Source organism: Melospiza melodia, chromosome 13, assembly GCF_035770615.1.
Source record: "Melospiza melodia melodia isolate bMelMel2 chromosome 13, bMelMel2.pri, whole genome shotgun sequence".
NCBI lineage: Eukaryota > Metazoa > Chordata > Aves > Passeriformes > Passerellidae > Melospiza > Melospiza melodia.
Genome location: NC_086206.1, coordinates 14,237,603 through 14,260,036, shown reverse-complemented (window position 1 = coordinate 14,260,036; position 22,434 = coordinate 14,237,603). Strand labels below are relative to the sequence as shown.

The window sequence follows — 22,434 nt, the reverse complement described above, 5'->3', positions numbered from 1 at the left end:
TGATTTGAATATATGGAATTTTTGGAATGAAACCATTTTCTTCTATGACCATGAAGTTTGCAAACATCTGGCTTGTTCTGCTTGTTATTTTACTCTGTGGCAAAAAACACTTTGGTACCAGAGCAGGGAATTCCTCTCATGAGGCTCACGTGTGTCCTGGATGTTCTCGTCTTACTTTGAAGGTGGAGTTCACTTCGACGGTCGTGGAGCATGGTAAGAAACAGTTAAACAGTAAAAAAAAATAAATCCATGTCATGTTCATGTGTATGTCACTGATCTGTGGTGTTTGTGCAATTGTAACACTCAGGGTTTCTGTGGAACCACATCATCTGTTAAATTCTCTATATTCAAAAGAGGAACACTTTTTCAAAGGTTCTTTGTTTAGCTGGAGGCTGGGTTCCAACAAGAGAGGGGAGAGGGAAATCCAGAGGATTGTAAAAGTGAAAATAGAGTGGGAAGGCTGGGGTGGGCAAGAGTGGTGTGTTTAGGAGCTTTTTGTTTTGACCTGGCCAGTAGTTTGCTCGAGGCCCTTTAATAAAATGTAACCACACAGATGGGCCTTGAAGGGGAGAGAAATTCAAGAAGTCTCTGTGGATTTGTTAAAGTTTGGAGGTGATACTTACATGGAAGAATGGCAGATAATAGTGAAGGGAGCAGGTGAGAGGCAGAGAGAGGCAGATGCTGCAGCTGGGATGGCAGAGGACACCTTGACCCTGCATCCTGTGCTGCCTCAGGAACCTGCACTGAGGCTGTACTGTGCCTGGGTGTGTGCAGGAGGGTGACAGAAGTGACATTCCTGTGCACAGTCAGTGTGGTGGTGTGAGCTGGAGCTGAGCCTGCTGATAAATCACTGGTAGAGATCAGGGACTGGGCTGTTGAGTCCAGCTTTGTTTTCTGAGGTTGTCATAGTTGGTGTCAGTAATTTCCACTAAAGCTCAGTACCATGTAAAATCTTTAAACCATACCTATCAAGAAGCACACTGATTTGGCATATCAGTTTGTAACAATAAATCTGTTCCCTCACCCCTGCTCCTCTCATGTCATTCTGCCTTTCCCTGATATTTACAATTCCACCTTCCTTTCAAAGGCTTTTGTCATATTTCTTGTTTCCAACACCCCCACCCCTTTACACAGTGCAGAAATAAATTGCAAACCTGTAAAAGCAGCAGAAAACAGCCTCAAATTGTGATTATTTGTTCTAAGTAAAGAAAAATTCAGACTTTGCAATGTGAATTCGTGCATAAGCTGCTTAAACACCAGTTCTGATAAAGTTGTGCTCTTGTTCCAGAGTATATTGTGGCTTTTAATGGGTACTTCACAGCTAAAGCTCGAAGTAAATTTATTTCAAGTGCATTAAAAAGTGGTGACATTGAGAACTGGAGGATTGTACCTCGCAACAACCCAGCCAGTGACTATCCCAGTGACTTTGAAGTTATTCAGATCAACGAGAAGCAGAAGGATGGAGTGCTCACCCTGGAGGATCATCCCAACATCAAGCGTGTCACACCTCAGAGAAAGGTCTTTCGGTCACTCAAGTACTCAGAGTGTGAGTTATTTCTGTGTGCCTGCATGGGATCTGCTTTGGAAAAGTGTTCTTAAGCTTATTTCAGACCATCAGCTTAGCATTACACAAATGGGGAGTGCCCTGCAGTTTGTCTTTAATTAACAGAAACCTATTCTTTTGTTTATAAAATTGCAAGGGTCTTGTCATACGTTTGCTGAAGCATGCTTCATTTCTGTCTGCAACATAGAAACATTTCTTCTGCAGCAGACACTTACTTACCTGAGAACAGAGGCTTCTGTATCCATAGTAGATAGTCCAGCAGCTTTTACTGATTTTGATTAGACAAATTCGATACTCAATATTCTAAAACTTTCGTTGTAGCAGTACGATGCCTCAAGTTTGCATAAGAATCATTTCTATGATGGTTTTCCTCGTGCTGTTTTTAATTTTCCTCATCCTGACTGTGCCCAGCTGAGCCAGTGCTGCACTGCAATGAGACCAGGTGGACTCAGAAGTGGCAGTCATCCCGGCCCTTGAGAAGAGCAAGTCTTTCCTTGGGCTCTGGCTTCTGGCACGCCACGGGCCGGCACTCGAGCCGGCGCCTGCTGAGAGCCATCCCCCGCCAGGTGGCTCAGACCCTGCAGGCAGATGTCCTCTGGCAGATGGGTTACACAGGTATGCTTTGGCTTCTTGCCTGAGAACAATAACCTGCTTGGAAAAACAAGTGAAGTGTGAGGAGAGGCTAATTGACTCGTGTGTGTTAACCTCTCGCTGGCTGCCAGCTTGCAAAGATTGAGAAATAATTTGGTTTGGAATGCATTGTGTATTTATGGAGTGCTTGTTTGTATGTGTGCACTTTACTTAGGGGAAGTTGGTAATGTTTATTGACTGAATTTCTGAGCTGGAATATGAGTTTATTTATTACCTATAGTTGACTTGAATTGTAAATTGCTTACTACATTAAACAAAAGTTCTCTTTTAACTTGATAAAATAGATTTGCTATGTAGCTGAATCAGAAAAAGCAATGTTTTCTCTTAATAGGTGCTGGTGTGAGAGTAGCAGTGTTTGACACTGGTCTGAGTGAGAAACATCCACATTTCAAAAATGTAAAGGAGAGAACAAACTGGACTAATGAGAGAACCTTGGATGATGGTGAGTCACTGTGTAGTTTTCCAGCTCTTCCTGACATTGTTGTGTTTTGTGCTTGCTGCTGTGCTGCTAACATCTGTTACAACTGTGTATCTTGATATTTACAGCTTAATTTTGCAGTGTCCCAGGCACTTTGTACTCATACCAAATTCAGCAGGGACTATTAAGGTTCCAAAAGAGTGGTGCATAAGTGTCCTTGGAGTCATATGTGACACTTCATCATAGCTGTTGAAAAATGTCAGAGCAAAAAGTTACTGTGCACCTGTGAATACATTGCCAGAGAAGGTGTCAGTTAGAGCAAACCCAGCAAAGGTGTTTTCTTTCCTACTCCTTTTCATGTTGCTGTTTCACAGTGGTACATACTTCCATACTGATGGGGGACAGCATTTTCCTTCCTTACTGTGTAGTCCTAAACTGATCAGACTTTGGCACCTTCCTGTAAATTTTTCCAATTCTATACAACTGAACCTCTTATTTTCTACACTGTGTTTGTGTTCCTTTTTTGTATGTTGACCCTGACTTGCCCTGACCGTGTGCTTTTACAGATTATTAATTTCATACAGTTTGGGTCAGTGAGTCAGTTGGCCATTGAATCTCCCCAGAGTTCAAGGTAGATGCTTGTATTACTCAGTCTTGTGTGCACCTCCAAGGTTTTGTTTACACAGTAATTGCTTTGCATTGCAGCACCTGCTTTTGGATAGCTCTTCCTGTAAATTCTGCACCCAGAGGGTTGCTACACAGGCAGATTTGAAGTACAAAAATAATATGGGCAGTCCAATTAAGCAAAAGCTAAAGCATTTTTTGAGGAGAGGAGAAAATAATGTTTTCTTGTCTCACTACTATGCTTAACAAAATTTGGTTATTGCAGACTCAGGATAAAAATCCTTTAAGAAGTCTGCATTAAAGTACATTGACTTTGAAATGAGCTGCATTTTCCAAAATCCTGTTTTTGTCATGATTTCATTGGTAGCAATCAGGAGTGGATGGACTGGACAATTAATCAGCCAAGTTTCATCAGCTGGTTGTCTGGCTACAGTGTGCTGCAAATTCTGTCCCCACTGAACTTGGTAGCAAAATGTGGTTCTGAAAGAGTAGAACTGAACCCAGCACTTGTGGTTTGTTGTAAAGTCTGTTAAATTTATGTGATTTTTGCTATAGCTGATGTTCAGGGTAAAAATTCTTTGCAATGGAATTCTTTGTGTTCTGATGTCTTATTTTGTTTCCTTCTCATGCTGACAGGTTTAGGCCATGGGACTTTTGTAGCAGGTGTGATAGCCAGCATGAGGGAATGCCAGGGATTTGCTCCAAATGCTGAACTGCACATTTTCAGAGTGTTCACCAATAATCAGGTACCTGTTTTACATGTGTTTCAATTCCTGCCTTTTCAGGTTAATGCTGTAATAATCCTTTCCTTTGGGAGTATTGCATGCACTCATAAATGTAGACATTGATGAGTGGAAAGGATACAAGTTTCTATTTATAAAAGACTTGCTGCAAGATTTCTGTCAGTTTCCAAATCTCTGTTTTTCAGAAACAGGATATGGAAGTCTTACCTGTATAATGGAGCAGTCACTCAAATGTACTGAGTGCTAGAAATTAAAGACCATTGTCAGTTTTGTGCTTTATTTTGGTGTTGTTTTCCCTCTCTGTCTAAAGTCTGTATTGTTATGAAATCACAGATTTTTTTTAATGGTAACTTTTCCCCCCTCTTTCTTACTTAGGTCTCATATACATCTTGGTTTCTGGATGCTTTTAATTATGCAATTTTAAAGAAGATAGATGTTCTGAATCTAAGTATTGGTGGGCCAGACTTCATGGATCATCCGTTTGTTGACAAAGTTAGTATGAGGAAATTAAGTGGGCATAATGTTTGTATCTCTCTCACAAATGCTGGCCTTGCAGAGCTACTCGTTTGTGTCTGGTCCTGCTGACAGATTCTGTGTTTCATTTGTGTGACAGAAATTTTGTACAGGCTTTTAGGAATATGTATAAGGAATGAGTTAAAAAAGCCCCAAGCACAACCCAGATGTTCACAGAGTTATGGAAAATGCCCTTTAACAAAATGTTTGCTAATATGCTAGAAAATTACTCCCAAGCAGACAACTAAAAGGACCTTTAATATGAGACACTTAACTAAAATCCAGTCTTGGGTGGTTTATTTGTTTTAAATCTCTGCATGGTCAAATTACTTCATGGTAAAAAATATGTATGACATGATTTCAGTGAATTTAAGAAGAAATAAGTAAAATATGCAGGTAATTGATTCAGCTATGTGCCAAGAGATTTGGTTCAGGTTAAGATGGAATTAGTTTTTGTCTTTGTAAAGGTCATAGTTCCCTGAATGTTTGGCCTGGCCTTCAAAAGCATTAAGAGAATTAATTCCCTTTTCAGCTAAAGGATATAGTTGTTCTTTGTAAAGGCCAGTTAAGGAGTTTGAAGCGTATAAATTATTCCTTGGGTTTTTTTTCCATTAAAAGCTGCATTGAAATTTAATTTGACAGTGATTTCAGTGTACTCCCCAGAGCACTACTGGAGGAGATTCATAATAACTACTTGACTGTCATCTGCAGTGCTTTGTTCCAGACAAGAGTTTTTCCTTTGGTGTAAGAAGTTTCTGTCAGCAGTGTTGCTGTCAGGACTGGATTATTGCTAAAATCATCTTAGGAAAATTCAGAGCTTAGTGCTAGATATACAGTGAGATGTATTTGTAAGACTCAGAAAGAGATTATATCTGTTAGAAAAGTCTCTTTTTTGGTGGCAGAGCCTTATTGTAAACATTGGTTTTTGTAGGTTTGGGAGCTGACTGCCAACAATGTCATCATGGTCTCTGCTATTGGCAACGACGGCCCTTTGTATGGGTGAGTGTCAGCCACTGCTTCAAAGGGAGCTGGCTGTGGTGTTCTGTGGGTTTGGGAGTAGTTGTGCTTGGTCAGGAAATTTTCTCTCCTTTTTTTCTCTCTAATCTTAGAAAGTGACTCAAGTTAAACGCTTTTCCCTGTCCTTATTACTTGCATTTTGTGGTATTTTTCTTTGAAATAGTGGAAGGTCAGCAAAAGAAAAATGGCAGTGCTTCCAGCTGACACTTCTCTCTTAGTGTGAGCAGACAGCTTTGGGTACTGATCTTGGACTTAAGGAATATAGAAAGGATCAACCCAGAAATAGATTTTGTTTTGTCTTCAAGGTACATGCTTTGATAGGTTCTGAGTTAGTAACTGCCTGATAAGTTGCTGTCACATGTGAAGTATAAGTATGTGACAAAAATCTGATGGCAACACTTCTGTTACCAGCATAAACTTATGACTGTATCTTTTTGGTATTGTTTAAATTTTTTAATATTCCTGTCTCCCAACTTACTCTAGGACTCTGAATAATCCTGCTGACCAGATGGATGTGATTGGAGTAGGTGGCATTGACTTTGAGGACAATATAGCTCGCTTTTCATCTAGGGGAATGACCACTTGGGTAAGATATTTTCATGGTGGCTGCTCACATTTGCAGCTAAAAAAAGGGCCTTGGAAAGGCAACCTTTTCTGAGTGGGCAATCCTGTGTAAATGTGTGTTGGAGAAAACATTTCTTCAGAGATCAGAGTAGTTAGAAATTGTAAGTCTTTAAGCAAGAAGCTTTATGTTCTTTTCAGGATTTCTCATATTAGTCCTCACTACTATTGACATTTTTGATGAATTTATAAAACATCCACTTCCTTTTGATTGATGGTGAAGACTTGTCTGTGTGGTTAAATCTGCAAACATGAAGGTCTGCTCTTGTTCTTTAGTAGAAATATCCTGGGATTTCCAGGTGCTATATGTGAAATGGCACTACCTGCCTGTGGAGCTGAGGGGGTGCTTGCTGCACACACACATGGTGTCAGATGTGCTTGCACAGCAATCTTGATCAAGAGGGCTGTCACAGGCTCCTGTTTGTGTAGCCAGTAATCAGTGTGGTTCTCCTTTGGTCAGTGGTTTCCTGCTTAGCAGAAATGCTGATCAGTCTAACCTAGAAAAGTTGGGAACTTGTCCTAAACAGCTTGAGACTTTCTTTGGCTTAGTTGCTACTCTGTGATGCTGAACCTCAGACAATTTGGTTGCTAATTTTACTTCTGAATGACCTCCAGTAAATGCCCAACTGAAGCCATCAGTGTTCATTTTACATTAGGGCAATAATCCTTTTGTTTTGTTTCACAGGAGCTGCCTGGAGGTTATGGCAGAGTGAAGCCTGATATTGTTACTTATGGCTCTGGGGTGAGAGGGTCTGGTATGAAAGGTGGCTGTCGCTCCCTCTCTGGGACAAGTGTGGCATCTCCTGTGGTGGCAGGTGCTGTCACTCTCTTAGTGAGGTAAATCTTGTATAAGAATCTCTAGAAAGATACCAATCAGTAGGGTCATAAAATTCTCAATAAATGAATCCATCAAATAAAACTAAGTTGTGTTTACAAGTAGGAGAACAAACTTGGAGAATAAAATCACTTGTGCTTGAGACATTACCTTCTCTGGCTACCTCTATGTTTCATGAAAACATTTGAGAACTGTTTTGAATAATAGTTAGGTCTTTGAGAATATAGTTAGGGAGAGCAGTAGTATCAGACAATTTTGTCACATTTTTTAAGAATTTGGGATTGCTGCCCTTCTGCCAACTCTTGTAAAAGAGCATCTGCTCAAAGTAGGCACCTTTAGTAGGTAATTTTTAATGTACTTGTAAAGTTTATAGGATGCAGGGTTTTATGGGCATTATCTTGTTGCATAAGTCAGCTCTTGCACACTGAAGAATTTGAAAGTGGGAGCTGCAAGTCCATACCCTGTGTTTGTCATAGCTACTCCATAGGGATGAGACAAACCATTATTTGAGAAACATGCAAAAAATTCGAAGTTACCATCGTGTTTCCCCCAAAAAATGGTGTGGTTTTGTTTGAACATCAGAGGTGTTTTTTTCCTCCCAGAAGACAGATATTTTATTTAGCATATAAAGATACTGCCCTGGTTGTAATGACTGCTGGTCCTGGAGCACATTGTAAGGAGAAAAATTCATGTATTATTAGCTTTAAAGAGAGATACATCAGAAACTTGCCCCTCTTATACATTTGTATAATGAAAAATCAAGCAATAACAGACAAATATGAACAGAGAATGTTACAGCAAACTGATTTTGTGGTTATTTCTTTCTGTTCCAGCACAGTTCAGAAGCGTGAAATGGTGAATCCAGCAAGTATGAAGCAGGCCCTCATTGCATCAGCACGGAGACTTCCTGGAGTCAACATGTTTGAACAAGGACATGGCAAATTGGATCTTCTAAGAGCTTATCAGATCCTCAACAGCTATAAACCACAGGCCAGGTTAATTTTAATCCATAATTAATCAGTGGTACAATAGAATTTGCACTTTTGTTTAAGGGAGCAGGTGGTGCATGTGTAGCTCAGTTGAGCAATCAGTGCTTGTGTAACAGTGAGGACTTCACAGATCTTGCATAATCTCAAGCATGGATTTTGACCAGAGAATGGATGAAAAGTCATGCAGCAGTGTAGGGGATGATCCTTTTCTCTTATGGCCTTAGATGTTATGAATAATGTAAGGACACAGTTGAAAAGTACTTAAAATTAGCTTTTGAGAATAAGGACCTTCTCCCTGAGCTGTTTCCTTTTTTTGTGTATGAAAATCTTTCCACAAAACTTAAAATAAAAAATAGGACAGGAAGATGATTTTGGGGCATATTTGGGAAGTGAGACAAGAGCTTGGTAAACTATGAGTGGCATGGTTTATCTGAAACTTTTTTGTAGTTATGTGTAGTGGCATGTTCTTCTGTTTATTGTTAATTTTTTCCTCTTTAAATTTTCCCTCCTCTGTCCTGCTGTAGTTTGAGTCCAAGCTACATTGACTTGACTGAATGTCCCTACATGTGGCCCTATTGTTCTCAGCCCATATATTATGGAGGGATGCCAACTATTGTTAATGTTACTATCCTCAATGGCATGGGAGTCACTGGGAGAATTGTAGACAAGGTAAGTATTAACATTGTTCCAAATTCTGACTGGTAGTGTTGCTAAAACTTTCCCAGAAAATACTAGTTTAGCTATGAGTAAAAACATAACAAATCTCATAACACATCTCACTGCTGGGAGCAAGAGATGCAAAATATTTGATTAAAGGGTGCACCCACGTGGAGGATTTGTCAACATGAGGTGTCTACAAGTTCTCAAGCAATGCATTGGTTTCAGGGCGTGCAACATTTTATCTTTGCAAAACCAGTTTGAATTAAGATGTACTTAAAGATTTCTTTGTATTCTCTAATAGCATTTAAAATCTTCTGAACAGACCTTCTTAATTTTTTTTTTCATCCTGGAGCATTAATGATCTCAGTGAAGAATGATGACACTAAATTAAGCCTTTTCCATGGGTCAGGGCAATCTGAATGTATCAGCTTAACCAGGCTCTGCTGCCAAACCTGTTCTTTCACACCCCTGATGTTGAATGTGTTGGTTGGCTAGGGAGGTTTTAATTAAGTTTAAATGTAGAATAGATTTGAGACTTGATACAAGTTTAAAAAAACACCTGTCCTGTAACTCCAGCCATTGTAAATGAGCTTAATTTTAACATTTTAGTGTGACTCCTGAGGTTTGTTTTAGATTCAAGTTTACATTAAAGGGCACTGAAGCTCATATCAAAGGTCATCAGCTTATGGTAATACACACAGCTGATGCAATTGGCCTGTGTCTGTTCCACTGTTAGCTGGCCTTGTTATCCAAGGGAAATCTTGTTCTCTCACCAATAAATGTTTGCACATGATCTCAGAATGTTGAAGCAGGTTCACTTGGGCAGCTTCTCACAGTCCTGCCTCTGAAAAGCCTCTGGTCTGGGTCACTGACACTGTCACAATTGGGGTGATTCACTGACACAACACCAAACTTTTGGGCTTGGAGGGCATTTTTAAATTTGATATAATCTTCAGAAGAGCTAATATTTGTTAGCTCATGCAGAGGAAAAGGGCTATGTGTGCAAAAAGTAGTGATTGCAAATACTGTGTTACCAGTGTTGTGTGTTCTCATTTCACAGCCAGACTGGCAGCCCTATCTGCCCCAAAATGGGGATAACATCGAGGTGGCTTTCTCCTATTCCCCAGTCTTGTGGCCTTGGTCTGGATACTTGGCAATTTCCATCTCTGTAGCCAAGAAAGCAGCATCTTGGGAAGGCATTGCTCAGGGTCATGTTATGATCACAGTGTCATCTCCTGCAGAAAATGAAGTAAGTTCTGTGCATTTTGGATTTTCTGGGTGAAGAGTTATCTAAACTGCTTTCTGATACACAAATACCTTAGTTTTAAGGGTTTGGTCTAGCCCTGTTATTTGAAGCATAAGTTAAATTTGGGTCAGGAAATTAAAGAGTCCAAATAATGTTCTTTATAATTGAAAGCAAATTGCATATAATTTAGAATTGGGAAACTTCTCTTTGGGACCAACATCATAATTTCATTTGTTTATTGTGGATTTTAAGTAATGTATTTTGAAAAAGATTGCCTGAATATGTTTCTTCTAGAACCATGCTTAATTGTTCATGGGAAACTTTTAAGATTTTGAACAATTAAACCAGATCACAGTTGTAATATATGTTAAGTTCTGAGCATAATTACAAACTGTTGAGTGCAGAAAAAAATACTCCTTTTTGCAATTTAGGGCAAAAGTAATCTCTTTGTCTCTGGAGCTGGTACTGGTGACAAAAAGTAGATTTGGTACCTCCAGTTTTTTGGTCTTTTACAATCCATGGTGAACTGTGCTGTGGGGAGAAAGGATTTCAGTGCAGTTTGTTCTGTCCCTCAGTCTAAGAATGGTGCAGAGCAGACCTCAACAGTGAAGCTGCCAATAAAAGTGAAGATTATTCCCACTCCTCCTCGGAGCAAACGCGTCCTCTGGGATCAGTACCACAACCTCCGTTACCCACCAGGATACTTCCCCAGGGATAATCTGAGGATGAAGAATGATCCATTAGATTGGTATTTATCTCAGGTTCTATTAAATCAGTATTTCTTGATTGTGTGTTAATGATATGGGATATCTTTACTGAATGTTGTGGCCCTGGCCTTTTTCAGAGGGGCGTGGGATCATCTTTTGTAAGAAGTCCATGTAAAGCACTTGGACTCTATGCTTTTGGTGCAGGATTTTTTTCAGCTCTGTGGTTTTTTTCATGTGAAATGAAAAGCTTTTAAAAAGCTGATTTAAGATACTGAGATTTTTTTTGGCCTTTTTATTCTGACCTGATTTCTGACAGGAAGTTAAAGGGGACACTTTATTAACTGCTTCAGCATTCACTTACCAAACAAACCTGACAATTCAAAAGACAAGAAGAGATCCTTTGTCTCTTAAGCAGGGAAAGACTTTGCTGACCTTTCATAGATGGAGCAGGGAAGCATCTATAGGAAAAGTCATGCAACAGTATCTCAGTGAGGATTAATTGGGTCAGTGACCAGGGCAGAAACTTTTGGAAAGCTTCTTGGAGTAGGCAGAGGTGGCAGGTGGACAGGATTTCAGAAAATCAAAAAGGTGGAAATCAGATTTCTACATGCCAGATCTAAATGTCTTCAACACTTTTCTTTTTCTAAGGAATGGTGACCATATCCATACAAACTTCAGGGACATGTACCAGCACCTCAGGAGCATGGGGTACTTTGTTGAGGTTCTTGGTTCCCCATTTACATGTTTTGATGCAAGTCAGTATGGTAAGCATGAGTTAATTGCCTTGTTCTCCATACTGTTAGCTTTTTCTCAAATGACCTTTTGTTGGGAGACCAAAAATGTCTTGAGGGTACAAATAAAAATTCTAGTGGTAATAGAAAAATGTTTTGGCATTGGGAATATTTATTATTTATGTGCTGATATTTAGTTGTGTGGAGTATTGCTGGGGAAGCTTGCTTTGGAGTTCAGTAGAATTAATGCAGTTCTCTGTCCTTACCATGAAAAAAAGAGAGGGAAAGCCACCCTCTGAGTGGGTTAAAAGCTCCTCAGCATTCAGTCCCACAAAGGCAGAACTGTATTTGCCAAAAGAGTTTGGCACAGTCTAAATGAAGCATGATCTGTTTAACAGAATAAAATCAAAGGTGTCCATCCTGGTTCTTTTTTTATGTCCAGTGATCTTTGATTAGATAAAAGAGTGGATAAAGTGTCCATCCAGCCATATGTGATAGCAAAGCAGTATCTGGTTTGTTCATCAGGAAGGAAATGGGATAGCTTGGCCAGGCTGGGGACAGAGCAAGCTGTCTGTGCTCTTTTCTGCTTCCATATTCCCCTTGTTTAACCATGGCATGCTCCAAAACCCCTCTTCTCTTTTGGGCTGGGCTGTTTTTCAGTGCATTCTCCTGAGTGCCAGTTCTGGAGCTGTTGCCTGTAGTAATCTTTTGTTTATCTTGATTCTTCAGTGAATATCTCACCACTGCTTTTATAGCTCAGTGGAAGTACACATGGATACATAAATGTTAGCCCTTTAAAAAGTAGCAAAATAGTGGTTTTTCTGAGAGCACTACTTTTATAATTGATAGAGAGCAGCATTAGGGGACCACTCTCTCCTCTGATTCACCATTGTGTTGTTTATTCCTCATTTGATTGTAGTTTGTTGGGCTTTCAGAATTTCCTGAAGAAGAAGTGAGGGGAATAAAACTCAGTGATCTGTGGTCCATGTGCCTCTTGTCCCCAGCTGGTGTTCTGGTGTTGTTTTCACACTTGGTGAGGGTGTACTCTGTCCCATTTCTACAGGATCTTTATCAGAAGGCTTTCCAAATGCAGACTGCCTGCACTTGTGGAATTGGCTTGGTTCCAAGGAACTGTGAGACATGGGGCTCACAGTGGTTTTTCAGATTGCTCAGGGTATCATCCTGTCAAGATTTGTGTTGTCTCTGAGGATTTAAATTTCACCACCTTTCTGGGCAATCAGAAAGGGAAGAAGCAAAAGGGCTGGTATTTAGAAGCAGTCTAGAAGCATAAGCATGTTTTCAGGGAATAAAAGTGTATTTTTCTGGTTGTGTTTTTTTTCAGTAATACAGAGAAGGTTGTGCTTGCTTGTTAACAGGATTGAGAGAGGGTTGTGTGGAAGTGGCAGTGGCACTTTAGTCAGTCCTTCCAGTGGTTTTCAAAGGGTGATTCAAACCACATTTCAGAGCAATTGCTCCCTACCTGGCTGCCAGTCTGCAGTAGTGAGGGGAGTACTGTTAGAGCTGGAGCAGGGAAAAACCTCCTGAGCAGGCTGCATCTGCATTAGCACTGCAGTTGGGATCAGTGGTGAATCCCCTCACTGTCCAGCTGTGCCACAGTTTGGCTCAGTTCATGGAGCATTTGGGTGACACCAAACTGCAGAACACACACCTGACACATGTGGGCATTCAGTTCTTGAGACCACACAAGCAGGACTCATAAGGAACACCCTAAAAACTTCCTGTGCTGCCAAACTAATTGTGGGATATGTTTGTCTGGTATTTACCCTCCTTAAATAGGACTTCATTAGATGAGCTGCCAGAGCAGGGCACGTGGACCAGATAATGTGAAAATTTGCACTTGTGTTGGCTTCTGTGTGGGCTGTGTGAGCAGTGGTAACCTGACAGTGACCAGCCTGGAGAACTCCTGTGTCTGCTTTTACACACAGGGACTCTGCTGATGGTGGACAGTGAGGAAGAGTATTTCCCTGAAGAGATCACCAAGCTGAGGAGGGATGTTGATAATGGACTTTCACTGATAGTCTTTAGTGACTGGTACAACACATCTGTGATGAGAAAAGTCAAGTTTTATGATGAAAACACAAGGTACTGACTTATTCCCAAGTGCTTTGGGAAATAAAATGCCATAGAATTGCACCTATTACCCTAAAAATCCCAAATGTGGTGTGATTTGGATGTTACCTGTAAGAAGGTGCTACCTTAAGTATCAGAACTGACCTTAGGCTACAGCTTAAGGAGCATAGCTACCCATTTTATCATGATTGAGGAGGCCTCTTTGGCACTTTTTATTGCCAAGAAAAACACTTACAATGAAGAGAAATAAGAAATTAGAGATGAGACCAACAAATGAAAATGGACATGTTTTTACTTTAAGGGAGCAGAATAGAAAAACAATGTGCATTGCAAGATTATCACCAGGTCATGTACCTGTTACTGAAATTACTGCATGGTTATATTGCATATAAAGAAAAAATATCTCACATTTTGCTTCTTTATAATATGAGAAACAAAGTATATAACTGTTGTTTTTTACCTCAGCTTAGCCAAACAAAGAGCCTAAGACTGAATTTCTTTCTAGTAGATTGAAGTTTTTCATGCAGCTGAAATGTACTGAGAACTTTTACATCAGTATTATTTAACTCAAAAAGCAGAGTTGTCAGAGACAGCTGCTGAGATGCCCATGGAGTTAAAGAAGGCTTTAAGATGTAGTTCAATATTTAAATGGCTTTGTAAAAGTCTGTATGCAGGAGGACATGTGACTTTGTTATCCAAACTCTAGGAGTACTTTCTGTATACTAATAAACAGTGTTACACTGTAATTTTTACAGGCAGTGGTGGATGCCTGATACTGGAGGGGCTAATATACCAGCTCTCAATGATCTGCTTTCTGTCTGGAATATGGCCTTTAGTGATGGGCTGTATGAAGGAGATTTTACCTTGGCAAGTCATGAAAGTGAGTACTGGAGTCTATTGCCTACACAGGCTGCAGTGGGGTGTTTGAAAATGGTTTTCTGCAGGTTTGAGGTTGAGCAAGAGTCGAGGGAACTGCTCAGATTCAGTGAAAAGAGTCTCATAAATGATTTCTTAATTATTTCTTCCTTTGTAGACTTTTTCATGGTATTTGATTTAGCTTTTCAGTTTAAAAAAACTAAATTGAAAGATTAGGAAAGTGTGTAAAGGTGAGCCTGTGAAAGCTGTGCTTAGCAATGCTTTCTCTGCAAATACACACGTTGCTCAAAATGTGCAAATTCAGTGCAATGTTCCTGGGAGTGTTTTCTCCTGGGGTTGTTGGTAGGGAAGGGAGGGAAATGTCATTTTTGTTCTGACAGCAGTTTGGTGATGTCTTGCAGTGAATTATGCATCAGGGTGCAGTATTGCCAAGTTCCCAGAAGATGGCATCGTCATTGCACAGACCTTCAAGGATCAAGGTATGAACTTCCCGGTCCTGTTTTCCGTGTTTTGAGTAGAACTTTGGGCTCACTGCACAAGCAAAGTTACAAAGTCTAAAAGTCTAAAAACATTAAATGCAAAACCACATTGACAGGGTAGGTATGTTTACATTTTCTCATTTTGCCTAGTGCATGTAGCTGATGCCTAACATACAGTGTGACTCTGTATACAATTATTAAATAATGCAATATCCAAGTGTTATATGCAGCCCTGTATTGTGGTTGCTGTATGGAAACATGATCACACATGTACATGTATCTCTGGAAGGGGAGGAGTTGTGTTGGAATTGTGTTACTGGTTCACATTTCTTGTAAGTTTCAAATCCTACTGAAATATATCCCCTTGCTATATTTCATTGCCATATTTAGCATGAGTGTTGTCGTAGCTGTGGTGATCTAAAGACATAAATGAGGAAAATTTTAGTAGACAAAACATCACCAGTGAAATGTCACCACTCTCATAAAGGAAAATTTTATGCATACAGGATGCCTGTGGTCTCAGACTTGAGTGCTCTGTTCTCTGTGCATCTCCATTCTTTTTTGTCATAATATCTTTTCATTTGGGAGAGGGCAATTCAGAACTGTAATGGCAGCTGGCAGTTTAAAAAATAAATCTGGTGTTTGATGAGCTTTTAGGAAGTGCTGTTCAGGAGTTCTGTGAGCAGAACTCTTATTAGGGTGTTGCAGGTCAGTTTTGTGCAGATGGGTGAAGAGTATTTGAGTGTGAGAGCAGAAGCACATGCAGTGCTTCTGATACAAGTCAGCAACTGCCAGAGAAGATCAGTGAGTTCATTGTAGTTTTGACTTAGCAGAGGTAGTTACCTCATGGAGAAATTCTCTGGAACAGTAGAGCTCATCTGTGTCAGCCTTTTGGAGGAAAAGACAATATCCCTGTATGCCAATGACTTATGTATTTCCTTATGTGTGAAAGACAGAGTGTCAATTTGACAGGTACCCTGCTAGACCTGCCTTTTCTGTTGAATCCTTTTCATTGCAATTCCTGAGGCAGAAGAGCTCTCTGGTTTGCTTCTGCTCTCTAAACAGTGTCTCAAGTAAAGAGGATAAATTTTAAATACAAAAATGAAATTTGTATTTATTTTTTCTAATGGATATAATTTTAGGAATGAAAGGTAGGTAACTTTTAACCTGAAACCAGCTTCCTGTAGAATTCTGCAGAAGGATGGAAACAACATAAAGAGCAGAACATGTTGATTTTAAACCTTTTGCTGAAGATACTAGAATTTTTTATTCAAGGTTGTTGAAGATAAAAAGACCACACAACCTGGATTTTCTTTCTTTGGTGGAGAAGAAAAAAATTCATTATCAGTAGGGAACTTTACACTCAGGATCTTGGAGCAGTATCATTTTTACTATAGCATCATGGAGATTTTGAAATCTTCTTGCAAAAATGTGAGGCATTGTTGCATTTGTCAGCTGGAAATGCAGGCTGTGTTGTTTCATGGGTAGATTGATATTGACTCTCTGCAGGCTCTGAAATTCATTTGTGCTTTGCTTTAGGTCTTGAAGTTTTAAAGCAGGAGACTGCAGTGATTGAACACGTCCCCATTCTGGGGCTTTACCAAGTTCCCTCGGAGGGCGGCGGCAGAATCGTTCTGTACGGCGACTCCAACTGCCTGGACGACAGCCACCGGCAGAAGGGTGGGTGAGCCTGCACTCCCACCTCTTCTCTGGGCCTTTCACAGCCCCCAACAGCAGCACAGGGGTTTTAGGGACTCCAAATATTCCTTACAGGGGCTAAATCTCTGTTCTGCAGAGCTCTGCTGAAATGCTCTGAGGTGGAGCAAAGGAGCACCCCACATTACATAGCTCTCTGATAAATGGAGCTGTTACCGCACACACTTATTCCATAAGCTTCTTTGGGGGATGATTTTTGGGGTGGACTGTTCTGAAAGGGTTTTTTGTAGGGTTTTTTGTTTGTTTGTTTGTTTTTAGTGTGTTTTTGTTTGCAGAAGGCACTAACAGTTACACATTCTTGATCTGAAGTTGTGAAGAGGCCATTAGGAGATCCTTCCACTTTTTCCCTGGTTACACCTTCAGAATGTTTATGTAGAACAGTGGATTTTATCTTTTGAGTTTGCACCTCAGCCTGCCTTGTTCCCTTTGCAGTGTTTTCTGTGAGGATTTATGGTAATGCTCAGTGTTTCACTTGTGCATTATTACTTTCAGGTTATTCTATTTTGACACCAGCTGGTGTAAACATGTCAGAAAGTAGGAACTTCCATTTGTTGTCAAGGCATTTGTTTGCAGCTCTAGGTAGCAGTTGTATGAGTGTTTTCTGTGGCTCCCAGAGAAGCCATGCTCTCTGCCTAACACTATGGCTGATTCTTATAAAATATTTTTTCTAGCAGTTTGCAAATTTTTAAGAGGTTGCTTAGGTTTCTCAGGACTTGTAAAGCACAAGCTGGAAGATCTGTGGCTTTAGGGGAGGAACATAATCCAATATGTGAAGTCTTTTTCTGCATTTCCACTGAACAGAGCTGAATTTTCCTTTTGTGATGAAAAGTACATCTATAATTGTTTAAGCTTTTGTCACTGATACTTTAAAATACTACATTGTGCAATCCATCCCATGTCTAATTTATTTAAGTTTAAAGGAACTTATGGCCTAAGGGAACTCTCCATTTGTAGCTCATTTCTTTCTCTACTATACATTTTGAGGTTTTTTAAGAGTTCTGTGATTTTTCCTTATCTGCCTTTGGGTTGCTTCCTGCACATTGGTGCCTTAGTGCTTGCTGCAGGTTATTGAAAGCACATAACAAAAGAGAAGATACATAGCTTTAAATTAAGTAATATAAAATAATGCTCTGTGACCTCCCTCATACTGTTAAATTCAGTGTGACATCTGAAGCAAGAAAGAGTGGAATGCTCTAAAGAAATCCTTTAAAATTAGCTTTTAAATTGTGAACCAGGAGCTAGGTCTCCTGCAGAGACATTGGTGGCTTTAACTGAGAAAAATTCCTAACATTTGTGAATATAAATCCTTAAAATCTGTTTGACCTCTTTGAAAAATCAAAGGTGAGGGTTTAAGGGACACTGGGATTATGAAGATTAACTCCCATTCCCAGCCAACTGTTCCTAGGGGCAGAAATTCTGAGAAAAATACTTTGCTATGTGGTGGAAACTGCTGATAAGGCATTGTCCTACTCCTGCAAAGGGAAGCTTTAGAGTTGTGATGTGAACTAGCTGGGGTGCTCGTTCCTTAGGGGTAGCTCTGGATTAAGGTAGTAATAATTCAGGAGAGAATCAAAGTGAGGGATCATGAGCTTTTGAAGTGCAAAATAAACCATGATCATGTGTATTGTGGTGTTGATTGCCAGCCTGGTCTGTACCTCAGCTGCTCTAGGTTATGCTTGTACCATTAGCTGGGATGTAGCCAGAATGTTTCTCCTTTGTTTGTTTGTTTATTTTTTAAGCTTGAGAAAGCAAGTGAGTCATATCCTTGCACTGTAAACACTACCTTGTTCTTACTTTTCTTTGCAAGCTATTCATTTTGTCCTTTCAAAAAAACCAGTTGGTTCTCCATTTCCCTGTTAAAAATTATACCAGAAACTCAGAGCTTTCTTTGCTTCCACTGAAGAACCTCATGATTTTTGTCAAAACTTGGATGCCTTGTGCAACCTGGAATTCCTGTATTCAAAACCAATTTATTTTGTGTTCTGCTCCCCAGAAGAGCCTGGTTTGGTACACAAGGGATAATATTTTAAGACTGAACAGTTTAATGCTGTGTTTGTGTGTTGAAAGTTGCATCTTTCTGAAAGTGAGCCTAGAACTTCAGGAGAAAAGCAAGCGCCAGCAAAATGGATTGTAATTCTAAATGTCATTAAAGCCTTCTTAGCAGAAAGATAAGCCATTTAAAATGTGGCATAATGCATGTCTTGTTTTGGGGCTGTGAAATCCACAGATTGCTTCTGGCTGCTGGACTCCCTGCTGCAGTACACGTCCTACGGGGTGATGCCGCCGAGCCTCAGCCACTCGGAGCACCGGCAGCGGCCGCCCTCGGGAGCCGGCTCCTCCCTCCCCGAGCGCATGGAAGGTGAGAGAGCCTCAGGGGGCACGCACAGCCCGAGGCTGAGCCACTCACAGCGCGGGAAGGCTGGGGCAGATCCCTTGAGATCAGTGCCAGCAAGGTTGGTTTGCTGTGAGCTCTGCAGCGTTGTGCTGTTTTACTGGAAGAAAGCACATATTGCAGGGTTTTGTTGGGATAATGTAGTTGTGATTAGACTGAAGAAAATGCTCTTTTCATAGAGTAGGAATGTTCAGGTGCCTGGTTCTGTAGGGTGGCATTCTAATTACTAGCTACACAGTATTACAAAACATTCAGTCTTATCTCACATGTTGCCAGAAGAACTTGGATTAACTGCTGTGGGTAGGTGCAGACTCCTGCTGTTTTGTAAGGTACCCTTAGGTTAATTCTGATACTCAGTTGTGAGTCCTCATTGCTGTGAACAACTCCTGAGTTTACAGCAGCACTGTTTAGCCCAGGGTCAGTGTTGGTAACTTTTATCTTGCCTGTCTGTGGGTAAGCCAGTCTCTCTGCTGTGAGTTGCAGGTAACCATTTGCATCGATACTCAAAGGTGCTCGAGGCTCATTTGGGAGACCCTAAACCCCGGTCCCTTCCTGCTTGTCCTCACCTGTCCTGGGCCAAACCACAGCCTTTGAATGAAACTGCCCCCAGGTTAGTATATGTCTTCCTTATACAAGAAGTCTTACTTTTGAGTTCAGCTGAAAAATAGTTTGTCCTATATGCTTTTGAAAGGGACAGCTGTAATCCCTTTTCCTAGAAAAATACCAGATTGCAAAGAGGAAATAATGATTAATTCCTCTTCAGTGAATAACTCTGACTCACCTAATAGCTACACTATGAAACTCAGGGATTTTAAAAATAACTTCACAAGTCACTGTTGTGATTGAGCAATTCCAACTTCGAGTGAACAGTCTTGATAAACCCATCATCATCGTGTGCCTTGGAGTTTTCTGGAGCATCTTCTTGGGCAGCTCTCCTGGTGCAGCCTTCTCTTTGCCATTTGTCAGTCCCTTGAAGGAAAGTGCTCAGTACACAGCCCTTGCTTGTCTGCTGGTGGTTACTTTTGGAAGTCTGTGTGCAAGAAAGAGAGTTGTTGGTAAATAGTTGCTAATCTAGGTTGTGTCCCTTTGGTGTCTGAATTTAAATTTGGAGGCCTGCAAACTGCAGAACCTAAAGAATGGACTGGGTCATCATTTGGGTCCAGACTAGTGAGTTGTACATAGGTTGTATAGGTACTGTCACTTTCTCTATATGTTCCTACAATGAAGCATTAATGAAGTAAGTGGGCAGACACCTCTGTCTTTTAATTTCTTCTAGCAACCTTTGGAAACATCAAAAATTACTGTCAATTGACCTTGATAAAGTGGCACTGCCCAGTTTTCGACAGAACCGACCCCAAGTGAGACCATTGTCCCCTGGAGAAAGTGGAGCATGGGACATTCCTGGAGGTAAATATTGAAAAATATGTAAGTTGCTGTTTTGGTTTTGCTTTTTGCATAAGCTTTGAAAAAAACCCAACATCCAGTGCAGCCATATGAGAGGTCACTGTTTATTTTCAGCTGCGAAAAACATGCTTACAATAGCATGGCTGTGTTATTAAAGGCTGTCTGATGAAGATTTTTTTTTTGTATGTGAATAGTTTGTTCAATAGAAAGTGTGCATGACATACTGGGAGGAAGATCTTGGTGGGTGCATTTTGATAGTTGATGTTTGTTTGGATGCTGTTCAGTCTGATGGGTCAGCAGCAGCCCCTGTCCTTGGGAGCAGTAGGAACATACCCACTGCTAATTAAAATTCCTTCTGTGAGTGCACAAAAGCAGAATCCAGAAGAGTTTGTCAGAATGGTGCCTTGGGCAAGCTGTTACACTAACAAATAATGTCTAGCACTCAGAACAGCTTTCAGGTGGGCAGTTCTCCTTCACAAGATTGGCATTGCAGGCTGAGCTGGAGGCAGTTGGAAAGCCTCATATGTGCTCTTTTCCCAGTCTGAGCTGCTAGACCAGAGACACCTGTAGAAATGAAGGGTTTGTTTCTCTAGCTCATCCTCACTGTATGCACAGTCTCTGGAGCAAACAAGCATGAAATCACTTTCCTCATTCCATCGGGATCTGAATTACTGCAATTACTTAGTAGTAAGATTATGGTCAAGTGTCTCCATCTCTCTTCTAATGCAAAACAGAAGACTGTTGTTGCAGGGGAAATCTGGGCTATGCTTTCATGTGCCCAAATAGGTCAAGGTGGAAATGCTGGTGCTTTCCTGTAACTTTAGCATCCCCTCTGATTTTCACTAATCGGTCTGCAGCTGTTAATCTTCCTGTCTGAAGTGTAATCTGATTAATGGCTGCCTGGGCTTTGAACAAGAGTTAGGGGCAGATCCTTCTGCTAGATGGCATTAGCAGCACAAAGCCACCGTGGCTCACGTGGTCACTGCTGCCTTGCAAACCTCTTTGCCTCTCTAGGTATAATGCCGGGTCGGTACAACCAGGACGTGGGACAGACCATTCCTGTCTTTGCCTTTCTCGGTGCCATGGTGGTCCTGGCCTTCTTCGTGGTGCAGATCAACAAAGCCAAGAGCAGGCCAAAGAGACGGAAACCGCGCGTGAAGCGGCCGCAGCTGGTGCAGCAGGTTCATCCACCAAAGACACCTTCAGTGTGAAACTCTGCCTTGCCAAAGATGACCTCCTGTGGCTGCTCGCTCCCAGTGGAGGTGCACCTGACATCATCTCAAAGTCTTTGGTTTGTGGACAGAAGAAAAGAACCTCAGCTGATCATCTGTACATAAAACTGCAGCTTTAAGCAGCTGAAGCCACCAAAGACTTGAATAGTGTTGAAATGGCTGCTTAGTCACTACATATCCCAAGAGGGGGAAAATGGACCTTTTTTTTAAGCTGACCAAACTAAAATTTATTTGTTTAGAGGCTATTTTCTATATTTATTGTTGGGGAGGGCGGGGGAAAAGTCACTTTAAGGACCTCTGCTAAGGAAAAACAAGTGCATTTTTTTGGATGGAATGCAATTTTCTAGAATGGTTCTATGCTGAAGAGTATAATGTGCACCATTAAAGGAGGAAGGGACTGAGAGAGACCAGTACAAATCAGTGAGGCATACTCCTGCAGTTTATTTTTATAAAGCCAACTACCATGATGTTTTGTAATTTTTGGTCACGATTTCACCGTTGTTGGTGAAGCAGATTTTTCAATAAATATGTTATCTATATGAAGCAAAGACAGCTTGCTAAGTGGCTCTTCTTTCCACTTGCAGTCAAAGAGAGCAAATTGCTGGGTAGTGAAGATTTTCATGTCACCTCTCTTCCCACTATATCTTTGTCCTTACCAGTGGTATCCCAAGTTGCAGACTTTCCTTTGGAGCACCAACTGGGCAATCACACAAACAGTGCTTGCTCTGAGTAAGCACAGAGTTCTGGAAGCCTTCAAAACTCTGCAGCACATAAGGAGAGAGCTCTCGAAGAGCTGTACAGAAAACTGTCATGGGAATGGCACCTAACAGCACTGTGTGGTGTCACAGAGATGAAAACCCAGTCTCCTTTGGTTTGTCCTGCTTGAAAGCCTGTGAATTGTCACTGGCTTAAATAAGGATGCAGG

The 22,434-nt window shown here is 40.8% G+C and overlaps 1 protein-coding gene across 1 annotated transcript; it reads left to right on the top strand.

The window, feature by feature from the left end:
- The first annotated feature begins 19 nt into the window (after nt 1–19).
- Nucleotides 20–22,057, top strand: MBTPS1 (membrane bound transcription factor peptidase, site 1). Its single transcript, XM_063167831.1, has 22 exons — nt 20–213; nt 1,289–1,546; nt 1,976–2,179; nt 2,547–2,657; nt 3,894–4,003; nt 4,376–4,492; nt 5,445–5,512; nt 6,014–6,116; nt 6,837–6,988; nt 7,820–7,981; nt 8,500–8,644; nt 9,696–9,884; nt 10,457–10,629; nt 11,237–11,352; nt 13,266–13,422; nt 14,166–14,290; nt 14,688–14,765; nt 16,305–16,445; nt 18,709–18,840; nt 19,357–19,483; nt 20,150–20,280; nt 21,292–22,057. The coding sequence occupies exons 1-22, from the start codon at nt 27–29 to the stop codon at nt 21,486–21,488; spliced, it is 3,183 nt and encodes a 1,060-aa protein (XP_063023901.1). The 5' UTR covers nt 20–26; the 3' UTR covers nt 21,489–22,057.
- The last annotated feature ends 377 nt before the right edge of the window (nt 22,058–22,434 follow it).

Coding starts and splice junctions, on each gene's coding strand:
- MBTPS1 (XM_063167831.1), top strand. CDS start 27: ATGAAACCATTTTCTTCTATGACCATGAAGTTTGCAAACATCTGGCTT. Junction 1,547..1,975: donor GTCACTCAAGTACTCAGAGT/GTGAGTTATTTC, acceptor GACTGTGCCCAG/CTGAGCCAGTGCTGCACTGC. Junction 6,989..7,819: donor GCTGTCACTCTCTTAGTGAG/GTAAATCTTGTA, acceptor TTTCTGTTCCAG/CACAGTTCAGAAGCGTGAAA.